We start from the raw sequence: 11,965 nt of genomic DNA, 5'->3' as shown, positions 1-11,965 counted from the left end.
TAAAGTTACCTCGAGCCTTGTACACCACTGAAGACTAGCTAGGTAAAGTTAGGGTTTTATTGTTTTTAGCATCGTTCCCGGTCGAGCCCCCACTTATGTTACTACCCGGCTCAAAAGCCACAACATAAAAAAAACCGACGAATACCAGAGTGTAGGTGAGAAGAGGTTTTAGCTTTAAAATGGCTGGTGCCACCAAGGCAAAGACAAGTGAGCTCCCTGGAAGTTTGCCTCAGGTATGCTTTTATCCACACCTGCCTAGGTGTGGCCAATTAGCACCAGCTGAACACATTGAGATGATTAGGGGCTGCAGAGGGACGTAACAGACGCTATGGATTCAAAAAAATAGCTTAAGTATTACTGTATAACCTATAATAACTTTATTTATAAAACGCTTTCAAACTAAGTGCTGAACAGCTATTTGAAGAGATAAAAACAATAAAGAATATGCATAATCATTGACACTGATTTAAAAAATCTGATAGAAACTAAGATGCTATCAAATAAAACAAACAATATTTAAGTGTAAATATGTGGTGTAACAGATCTTGTGATTTGAAATCAAAAGAGACATAAACTGAAGGTATCTTAATCATACTCACAGCAGTCTCACTACTGTGTTGTCCTCTTACCTCTAACCTATTTTGGCAGATGGCTGCTCCTCCCTGCCTGCTTATGCTGGAAGTTTCTTTCTGTTAAAAGAAAGTTTTTCTTTCCCACTGTCACCAAGTGCTTGTAGTTTCTTTACCTTATAAAGGGTGACTGTTGTTGTGATTTGGCATTATTCAAGTAAAACTGATTCGAATTGAAAGGAAATGTTATTAGGGAGCAGACAATTACTAAACTGCGCTATTTTAAAATTCCTCAATTGATAGTAAAATCCATTTGTAAAAAAAAATCTTAAAAAAAAAAAACGAAAAACGAAATTATGATCTGGCGTCCACTTCCTGGAATTAGGGTGTTGACATGATCTTTCCTTGTAGCGATCACGCTTTTATTTTGGGAAACGGGAGCACAAACTGCCACTCCCCCGCTAATGAGCCAATCAGAGTGCGCTACAGCTGCCCAAGAGTCATTTAAAGTCGGTCATTTTCAGTGATAATAAATGGCCACAAATAAGCCGAGCGGTTGTAGTGTTACCTTTTTGGTCTCGGATATTATGTGTGTAACCTTCATTAGAAAGATGATTGATTCTATGTGGGAATAGTGGAGTACTGTTCAGTCAGAGGCGTATGGTTAAGGCATTATGCCACACTTGTCACGGCCTTTGCGTGATGACGTAGACTGAATGTGTTTACGTCCAGTCATGTAAAAGTCATCCAGGGAACCTAAGAAGAGCTAGGTCGAGGATAAGTTGTTCCACTTGACGCAGGTAAAACTTGGTCTTACGGCTGTCATTGGAGTATTAACAGTTATTCTCAACACAGAATACATTTTTATTTTAGCTATTTGGAAATTAGCACATTAATTCCCAAGTTAGTAGTGAACTAGCGCTGTTAGCTTTTAGCTACAGAAGTTACCTAATGTAGCACTGGTTAGCCTGACTAGCCTAAGTGATAAAGAATCGTGGATCTTAATGGTCTTCTTATTTTCTAGACCCGTTTTCGTCATGGCATTGAGAAGCGCTGTGTGTCGTCTCTTAGTCAACCCTCACAGATGTGCTCTCATCACAGCTTCCAGAGCACAGGGAACTGCAGCACCTATCACACACGGTTAGTACGTGTCGTTATGATCAGCATGATGTTCAGATTTATCATTTAAAGTTGACAGCCACAGGGAGAAATACAATGGTTTTAAGTTTGAAGCTGCGCTTGATACAGAAATAAATATACCTTCAGTTCAGATAGTGTTCTCGAAATGACACTTGCATTTCCATTTGCTTTTTTTATAGAGGGAAAAAAACAATATTTTATCGTATATTAGGATATATTAAATAGTCACAAATCCTTAGTTCATAGTATTAATGTTTTTCTGTTGCGTGTTTTTGTTGTTGTTGTTCCTTCACAGATGCAGAGAACACAGAGCAGAAGCCTAAAGCACGTACGTGTTCACTTTAAGAAAAAATTCTGAATAACATTTGTAAATTGTACCTTTAACCCAGAACCATTTTTTTAGACTTTAAGTATTAAATTGCTTCTCTAAATGCCTGATAGCGAAGGTCCAGTTCGACTGGCGTGATGCCCTGGACCTGGAGGGTCAGTTAACTGAGGAGGAGATCATGATCAGAGATTCCTTCCGGACCTACTGTCAAGAGAAACTCATGCCTCGAATCCTGATGGCGAACAGAAACGAAGGTGAGAGAGAGCTTTTTATTTACCCACATGTATATGCAATTAGATTGCTCATTTAGTGTTGTATTACACACGTGTTGGCTACATAACTGCACATCATGTCTGGTTTTGTCATTTTTATGTCAAGTGTTCCACAGAGAAATCGTGTCAGAGATGGGAGAGATGGGTGTCCTGGGTCCAACTATTAAAGGTCAGTCCAGTCACGTGTTGGTTTTAATGAAAAGCTGTAAACTCTAATCGTACTTCAGTTGCAAAACAGGCTTTTCTTCTTCTTTTTTTGTACATTAATGACACAGCATGGACTGTGGACCTGTGCACACTGAAGTTGTGTGCAATGTTTGCTTTTGGGAAGTCTCAATAACAAACGTTTTAGCCTTTTACACTTTTTTCCTCTTTTTATATAATACTTAACATTATTTTTTGTATGTCTAAAAAGTGTTTGGAAAGAGAGTTACTGTATTTTGCTTTCTTTCCAAGCTCTTTAAGCTTCTATGACCTGGATGACTGAGAATCTACACAGATATGTCCTCATTTTATGCACTGTCACTGCTGCTCTTCTTCCTGTGTTGAATGCTAAGGTTACGGCTGTGCTGGGACAAGCTACGTGGCCTATGGTTTGATCGCCAGAGAAGTGGAGAGAGTGGACAGCGGCTATCGTTCAGCCATGAGCGTGCAGTCATCTCTGGTGATGCACCCCATTAATGCCTATGGAACAGAAGAGCAGAAACAAAAGTACCTCCCCAAGTTGGGTAAGAAGGGAAAAGAGTAAAAATACTTTATCAACAATAATTCTGATATTGACGGTTTAACTGTGAAACTCCAATGCAGACCTCATGAGCGCTCAGGTATACGTCTTACTGACTGTGTGATCCACTCTGCCCCAGCTCGTGGAGAGATCCTGGGTTGCTTTGGGCTGACGGAGCCTAACCATGGCAGTGACCCCGGAGGCATGGAAACCAGAGCCAAATACAATCCATCCAGTCGCACCTACACTCTGACTGGCTCCAAGACATGGTAAGCAGTGTCACAGTCCTTCTAGGACACATCTAACCACACAGCAGCCATATTAAAAATACGTTTGCCAGTTATTTTGGGTTAACAAGCCCACGCCACATATTTAAATTACTGGAAGTGTGCAGTTTTGTGGTTCCCGCATAGAAATCCTGGTAGAATTGTATACAATCTACTGAAAAGTTGTTTGGTGGTAACTTTGACCCAAAATAAGGTTTAAAAGTATTTTCCAAAACCGACATTACTTGTTCGACACGTGCATAATTTACAGTATTACTCAGTTTTATTCAGCCAGGGCTCACACGATAGCTCTGACTCATCCCACAAGAACACCGAACAAATGCAGTGCAAATTCTCAACCACGTGCATGTGTCTGCTGGCCTGGCTGCAAGAAAGCAGATGATTGGCTCTTTGACAGGAGGGCTTGAAGGATTAATAATGCGTTTGGAAGTTATTTTGAGAGATGCACCCCATTAATGCCTATGTGTCCATCTTTGCCTTATCATGTTTTTCTAAGTGTAAATATATGACATGTTGATTGTATTCATAATATTCTGAATGTTTTCTCTGTAAATTGCAAAGTATAAACAGAGTTGACTTGTTTGTTCTGGTACAATCGGTTTTAACCGCGTGTGTGTGTGTGTGACTGTGGGTTTGTTTTTTGATCTTCTTTCACTTCTTGTAACCTCTAAGAATTTTCCTACTTAGTGTGTTGTGTCATTAGATGTACACACGGGGGAGCTCTTCACAGCTAAAACAGTAACAGTGTAGTGTTTAATACTAAAGTTTACTAGTGTCGTTTTTATTGTTTTCAGGGCCATACCTATCCTATCTTTGTTTAGCAGTTAAAATAAAATTTAATTCTGTAAAACTTTATGTGCAATTTACATCTTGTAGCACAATGAATTTACACCCCCCCCCCCCCCCCCCCCCAAAAAAAAAAAAAAATCGTGACATTTTTTTGTAATTGGTCAAAACTGGTTGATTTCTTATGGTAACAACCATCCACAAAGCTACAGTATGATACTATAAAATATAGGTGTTCTATGTGCTTTATAAAAAAACAAACAAAAGTTGTCATGTGTCTTGATATTGTTTCATTTGCTTTCTCTTTCAGGATCACCAACTCCCCAGTGGCAGATATAGCCGTAGTCTGGGCCAAATGCGACGACGGGAAGGTTCGCGGCTTTATTTTGGAGCGCGGCATGAAGGGCCTCTTGACACCAAAGATCGAAGGGAAGTTCTCCTTGAGAGCCTCGGCCACCGGGATGATCCTCATGGACGAGGTGGAGGTTCCTGAGGAGAATCTGCTGCCTAAAGTATCCGGCCTGGGGGTGGGTATAGTAGCATGTTTAGAAAATGTTATTTCATCCCTTTGTTTTATGCGATCACTAACTTATTACTTATTAATTGAATAGTTTCTGTCACTCATGACTACTGTTTGTTGTTGTAGGGTCCCTTTGGCTGCTTGAATAACGCCCGTTACGGTATCGCATGGGGTGCTCTGGGTGCTGCAGAGTTCTGTTTCCATGCAGCTCGTCAGTACACGCTCGACAGGTCAGATGAACAAATTACATTTTTTTTTTAATCCACATTTTTAAACTCTATTTAATTTACTTATCTTAATGTAGTGTATTAATTATTCTTAATAACATTGTTTTTGTTTTTTTTATTCCACAACAGAATCCAATTTGGAGTACCATTGGCAAGAAATCAGCTGATGCAGAAAAAAATGGCTGACATGCTGACAGAAATCGCCATCGGCCTGCAGTCCTGTTTGCAGCTGGGCAGACTTATTGATGAGAAGAAGTAAAAGCACCTCTATCCTCTAACTAAAGGGCATTAGATGGGATGCAGCAGACTCTTAGCACCTCTTGCCATCCTTCAAACTAAATAGTCGCTGTGGTCTCTTTCTGTCAGGGTGACGAGGGGAAAAACATCCCTCAGTGCGTCTCAGAAGTGTCGTGAGTCAATAAAGGGCTGAAAGCTAAAAGAGTAGAGCCTGAATGTCATCGAAATGATAAATATTTGATTACCTAAGGTTCAGTCTCATTTTGGGTGTCTGTAGTGTAGTCATGTGAAGGTATTGGGTACAGTAAAAAGATACAAACACAACTTCATTCACACTTCATTGAAAAACAATGCTTAACAAGTCTGTTGCTTCCTTAACAGAGCGTCTCCAGAGATGATATCCATGCTGAAAAGGAACAGCTGCGGTAAAGCCCTGGACATCGCCAGGCAGGCCAGAGACATGCTGGGAGGAAACGGGATAGCCGACGAGTACCACATCATCCGCCATGTCATGAACCTGGAGGCTGTCAACACCTATGAAGGTGAGGACTTGTTTGACAGTCTGAATATGTGTTTAAGTGCGCTACGAGGTTTGGTTTTGATTGAGCAGATTATGCACACAAAAAAAGTCCATTTTAACTAAATTGCCTCATCACTAAGTGAGTCGTTTTGTAGGAGCGCATTAATCCCCAGCAGCAGCCATCTGTGCCCCCACCTCCACATGAGTAACCCCTGCGTTATCTCCTCCTCCAGGTACCCATGACATCCATGCCCTGATCCTGGGCAGAGCCATCACTGGATTGCAGTCCTTCACTGTGGGCAAATAGTTCTTCTGTTTTCCCAAAACAACAAGACAGCTGTCAGAAATGCAAATTGCATCAAAACCGTTAGAAGTCACGAGCAGGCTTCAGATCGCTTATGGACGTAATTGATTGTAAAAAGCATACGTGAGTGCGTTATTTAGGGAAAAACGTGTCATGTTTTGAACATGTCAATCAAGGTTTGTAGAGCGTAAATACTTCAGAAGAGATTCTTTTACACCCTAAAGAACATTTTTTCACAACAGGAAGCGACTTTATTGATTGTTTTACTGAAAAAACACGTATTTTGAATAATTCCAACTAAGCTCAAGATCCAGACTCACTGGCGTTATAGTTGCGTTAAAAAGATAAAACTGTCGTTATGAAGCTACAAAACATAAATGCCTGTTTTGCTTGTGAAGTGTCATGCATTTGAAATGTTGAATTGGTGTGTCAGACACAGTATACTGTGATTACTTGTAGCACTTTACAGGATCTAACACTAATGGATCATAACTTTGCATGATTTGCGAGAGGTCAGAGTTGTTGATCAGCGCTCAAATAAACATTAAAAAAAACAAATGTCTGTACAGGAAGTGACGTTCAGGTTGGATGAGACCGGCTACATCTTTTTGCCCTGCTTTCATTTTCGGTTTGGTGACAACTTCAAGACTTTTTATCTAAATAAAAGTAGAAGAATGTGAGGCATTGTTATATTTGTACATGATTAAGAGACAACGTACAAGTTACATACAAGACTTCATAAAGTGTGAAAATAATTTGTGTGTCTGACGGGAAATAAAAGTTGTTCAGTTTAAGCTGACTTCAGGATTCTTTCTTCTGTCCACGAGGAGCTTAATGCCACCTCTCAAATCCAAGCTGTCTTTGCCTTTTCCTCATCTAAATGAATGTTGCTGCCCTATTCGGGTTGGGTGCGGATTTCACTGATAATCCTCGTCTCACTTTGTTGTAGTTTAATCTTTCTCAGATGACACAGCACATGTGGAGCAGATCTCTGCACCTGTGTGACTCAAAAATGTCAGGACTCCTGGCCTGATCCTGTTTTTCAGTGAGCAGAAATGAAACGTAAAATAACAGTCGAGCTCACTGGATCAACTCGACGTGAAAAAACTGAAAGGGTTTATTATAAGCTTAAAGGTTGTTTTAATCAGCTTTTGATTTCATGTTTTTGTATGGCGACTTGCTGCAGTTATCAGGGTTAATGGCTGTCAGTGTCTGGGTTTACATTTACATTATAGACGCTTCCCTTGGGCAGTGTTATTAGAAGGCACAGAATACATTTTCGTTGCTATGCAGGTTTATCTATCAGTGAAGCCAGGTGATACACAGCAAATGGTTAAACTGCAGAAATGTCTTAAAGACATAAAAATCTTTTTCTGCTTCTAAATTCAGATAAAACAGGCTATTGTAATTAGCCCTAAAAATGGAGCTGGATGTAACTTCCAGATGGACTTTATACCAAAACAACAAACAAAGGGAAACTATCTGAAATATCCATCAAACTTACCTCATCAAAGTAAGCAAACCTAATTACAATAATTTACCTCCCTAACTAAGATAAACAGGTGAAAACTATAATCAGATAACAAAATTTACATGATAAACAACACCTCATGGCATCAGTCGTAACAATGTTAAACAAATATGTAGGACTGTTTGCTGATGCTGAAAAACTAATTATTGCATTCATCACTTCAAGGCTGGACTAGTGTACTTCATTTTCAGGTCACTCTATAAGTTCCTTAAAAGCCTGAGTTAATCCAAAACACTGCAGCAAGACAAGGACTAGAACGAGAGACCATATTTCTCCCATATTAGTTTCTTTTCATTTGCTCCCTGTTAATCCAGAATTCAATTGAAAATTGTTGTCTTTAAATATAAAGTCTTGATGAATTGGATCTATTTCTACCATAACAGAGCACTTTGCTCTCAGACTGTTTCCTAATGTGGTTCATGAAAGTAGAATGGGAGGCAGAGCCTTCAGCTTTCAGGCCCCTCTTCTGTGGAACCAAATCCCACTTTGGATTCGGGAGACAGACACCCTCTCTTAAGGGTTTTGGGATTAGACTTAAAGCCTTCATTTTTCGTAAAGTCGGAGCTTGATCAGATGACCCTGAACTTTTCCTTACAGTGCATCCAGAAAGTATTTACAGCAGTTCACTGGCATTTGTTTAGTGAGAGTCACATGTTTTTGTTTTTATATACTGAGGCACAGATCTGGAGTATAAGGGTATAAGCACAGTGGCCTCGATCATCTGTAAATGGAAGAGCTCAGGACTCTTCCTAGAGCTGGACACCCGGCCAATCTGAGCAATTGGGGTAGAAGGACTTTAGTCCGTAATGTGACCAAGAACCTGATGGTCACGCTGACTGAGCTCCAGTGTTGCTCTGTGCAGAGATGAGAACCTTCCAGAAAGACAACCATTTCTACACCAATCCTCAGTCAGGCCTGGGGTACTGTTTGCTGAATTTTGAGGTAAAAAATGAATTGAATCCAGTTTGGAACGAGGCTGTAACATGAGGAAATGTGGAAAAGTGAAGTGCTGTGAATACTTTATGGATTCACTGTAAAACTGGCAACCCTTTTAAAATGTAATGACCTTCAAGGTACAAGGTTTATTTATTCATCATTTTAATCACAGGGTTACATAATCAAATGCACTTGTAGTCTCGTAATGCTTCTATCATTTCTTTTTTCTAACCACTTATCCAGCCAGGATTGCTGGGGGGCTTTTAGCAAGAGGCAGAGCACACCCTGGAGAGGCTGCCAATCTGTCATGTGGCTTCAAACTGCTCACAAAAATCTAAGAATGCCATTATTTTTTTCCCTCCTGCATAACTCTGCGACGGGGAAATATCTGCTACTGTATACTGAGCCTCCAACTTGAGCCTCTATTATTCCCATCCCCAGCTTTGTGCTTTTTCAATAAGTTTCCACTGAGCAGCTTGGTGTTTTTCCCTTTGTCTACCACTACAGTCTGTTAAAATCACTACACACAGCTATGTTTTGTGAATTCTAACATTAAAGAGTCTTTTTTTCTGTTGGTCAAGAATAGAATCAGCTGTGATACAGTAAAAGCAATACTATAAAACAGTTTTCTATTTAAATCCCCCAATCTAAGTATCTTCTCTGTAACTGTCCCTGTGTTAATATACTCTTAATGTGTTTGACAAAAGATAAAACAGGACTGTAATGTCTATAAGTTATGTCTTCTGCAGATTCAATGCAATTCAGTTTTATTTATACAGATCCAAAGCACAACAACAGTCGCCTCAAGGCGCTTTTATTGTAAGGTAGGCCCGACACTAAAGATAACCCAACAATCATATGAAATGTTCAGGAGATTATTATGTGTTAAAGCTACAAAAAAAAAAACAGCAGTGATGTGCTGAAGGGGTCACATCAGCCCAGAAATATAATAATTTTCAACAGATTCAGACAAATTTAACTCCACTTTAATGATAGTAATAAATGATAAATAGTCCTTACACTACGTTTGCTTCAACTGTGACATATCAACAGCACACAACAGTGTCCTGCTTGTGCACAGGCATCCGCTCTTTTGTCTGTACTGTTTTGTCTCTCCATGTCTACCTCACTTCATATCCAGGACAAAATGTTGTCGGTGCTTCAGATAATCTTTATTTCTTTTTAATCCATAAGGCCATGAGGGATGTTGGGTTGTGCAAGTCACTGTACAGATAAAGACCTCCATCCTCTTCAGCTCCATCGCATGTCTGTCACTGCCACTTTGAAGTGGAGGGAATTAAAGAGCTGACAAATCCCCAGCCTTACATGATGCCCAGGCATGTTTTACGTGGTGCTTACATAAGGAAATTGCTTTTTTTTCTCATCCAATTGCCTTTCATCCTTTTGGGTATGGATATGTGACTAATTGTACCCAGCATGGACTCTGTCTTCAGGGTTCTTTCTGTCAGGAATGATGGAGGCTGACATGATGGTTCTCTTGTTATGGGAAATTAGAGGACTGCTCATATTTCCTCATCCAGGCATTAGCAGCAGCCATGGCGGTCTAATACTTGGATAATTAGGAGGCTTTTCATCTCAAATAATCATCTGGATTATAACCCCAGAGAGTTAGCAGCTCTGTCAAAATGAGTCATCGCCATGATGGGACTCAAATGGCAGAGTTTTTACACATTTAGTAGGGAAAAACACGACAATTCTCTGACCACATCCAAATACCGGATTAGTTTGTCGGTATGAGCAGTACAATTTTTGGACGGCAGGTTAAAGCCCATCTTTAATTTAACTCAAAGACTTAAAAGCTACACATTTTTTGGACTTCTTAATCCTACGTGTGATAGCAGCAGGCTCTACCATACTTTGCATTGTATGTTAGGTATATTAGGTGAGACGGTTGAACTCTAACAGCCCTGACATAGAAATATTGAGCACTTGCAGTGTGAACTTTGGTAAATCAGGGTGTTAACACCCAATATCTCCAAACACACCTTTACTAATAACATGCCTGCTTGTCTCATCACTACATCTATGGTGAACGATTTTCTCAATGTAAAGCATTTCTATTTCTATTCTCGCTTGAAGATAGAAATTTAAATGCCAACCAAATGCTGTTAACTGAGGTATTAGAGTTATGATTACTGATTGGGCCATAGCCAGAGGGTGTTTTAATGGCACATTAATACATGTCATTTCCAGAAGGTTTCCTGAGTCTCCCAGCACAGCCTCAAGAGCAAGGAGGAGATTCCAGGAGACACACAGTTACTCTAGGACATCCAGGCGGTCCTTAACCCATCAGTAGGATTGCTCTCTGCTCCTTTGTGCAAGGAGAAACAGGAAGAGCACTGCAAGAGCTACAAATGACCTCCAGCAGGACACTGATGTTGATGTCTGGGTAGAGAGTCCCCATGACATCAGGAACATTCCCAGATGTTGTCAGGCATGCATATCAGCACATGGGGCCATACAAACTAGAGTACCATTCAATGTTGCTGCAATGAAATTTTTGCAAAATGCACTAGCTTGCCACATCATTTGTTCACTTTGATTTCCAGGGTGTGTTTGAATGCAACCCTCTGTAAGATGACCATTTTCATTCCCATCCAATGATCTGGTATCCTTTCCTTCCTAACACTTTACCCAGTCTGTATTAGTGTAGATAAACGTGGCTTTAAGTTGTGATGTGTTTCCAGAAATATTGGTTGGGATCAGTACTTTGAATGTATCAATAATTTCCAGGACTAAAATAATGGCTGTTACCAGAAACACCTGCCTTACAATTTGTAGTGCTGATCTACTAAATGTGCCCATAAATGTCCAGTTTCCACATAGCTGGCAGTAATTAGACATACTTAGATTGAGATTTAGATTGTTGTCTAATGCAGAGTAACTTTAACGCATAATAAATGCTCAAGTGTGCATCTTGGAGGTGTGTCCATGCATGTGGTGTGCATGTTTTTTGCCGCAGGTCTGTAGCACACAGGCATCAATCCATGGATTCGTGCTCTGCTGCAAGAAAAAATCAATATTAATGTATTTAAGGAAGTAATCGTGCTTCTCTCTGCAGGTGACGAAACATTTGATCTCACAGTATTTTTACAAGTGTTTGTCCCCAGAGTCAGGATCAAATTAAGAAGAAAAAAAGGCTTTTAAATAATGCTGCCCCCTTGTATGATCTTACTCCTGGAACGAGGAGCTGAAATTGTCAAAACTGACTACTATGGAGTTTAAGTCCATTTTAAACCAGACTTTTACATGGAAAAATAAAATATATCACTATAATGATGACACAACCTGAGTGTAATGTGAATCTTTGTTATATCCTTGACTGCTCTGACAAAAATAATAGCCAGCTGGGTTTGGACAAGATGTTGGACATAAGAAAAACTCTCATATGCTCGGAGAATACCTCTCTGACTCTATGATTATGCATTTATTTTATTTTAAAAGAAGGTCTGGGTTGTTGTTGTTTTTAAACAGTGATCATCATTATTGTGAAATGCAAAAGAATGCAAAAGTCTCATTTCTCCTATTAACGTCTGCAGGATTTTACACTTGAAAATATATAT

At 39.8% G+C, this 11,965-nt stretch overlaps 1 protein-coding gene across 1 annotated transcript; it reads left to right on the top strand.

Moving 5' to 3' along the window:
- Window positions 1-1,228: 1,228 nt before the first annotated feature.
- LOC113021281 (glutaryl-CoA dehydrogenase, mitochondrial-like) lies at window positions 1,229-6,708 on the top strand. The gene is made up of 12 exons (XM_026165856.2): window positions 1,229-1,369; window positions 1,594-1,709; window positions 2,005-2,037; window positions 2,151-2,291; window positions 2,416-2,478; window positions 2,867-3,037; window positions 3,173-3,302; window positions 4,417-4,633; window positions 4,753-4,856; window positions 4,983-5,108; window positions 5,472-5,632; window positions 5,844-6,708. The coding sequence occupies exons 2-12, from the start codon at window positions 1,607-1,609 to the stop codon at window positions 5,915-5,917; spliced, it is 1,323 nt and encodes a 440-aa protein (XP_026021641.1). The 5' UTR covers window positions 1,229-1,369; window positions 1,594-1,606; the 3' UTR covers window positions 5,918-6,708.
- The last annotated feature ends 5,257 nt before the right edge of the window (window positions 6,709-11,965 follow it).

This window comes from Astatotilapia calliptera, chromosome 4 (assembly GCF_964374335.1).
Source record: "Astatotilapia calliptera chromosome 4, fAstCal68.1, whole genome shotgun sequence".
In the NCBI taxonomy this organism is placed as follows: domain Eukaryota; kingdom Metazoa; phylum Chordata; class Actinopteri; order Cichliformes; family Cichlidae; genus Astatotilapia; species Astatotilapia calliptera.
The sequence above is the reverse complement of the archived record's forward strand: the minus strand, read 5'-3'. Positions and strand labels throughout refer to the sequence as shown.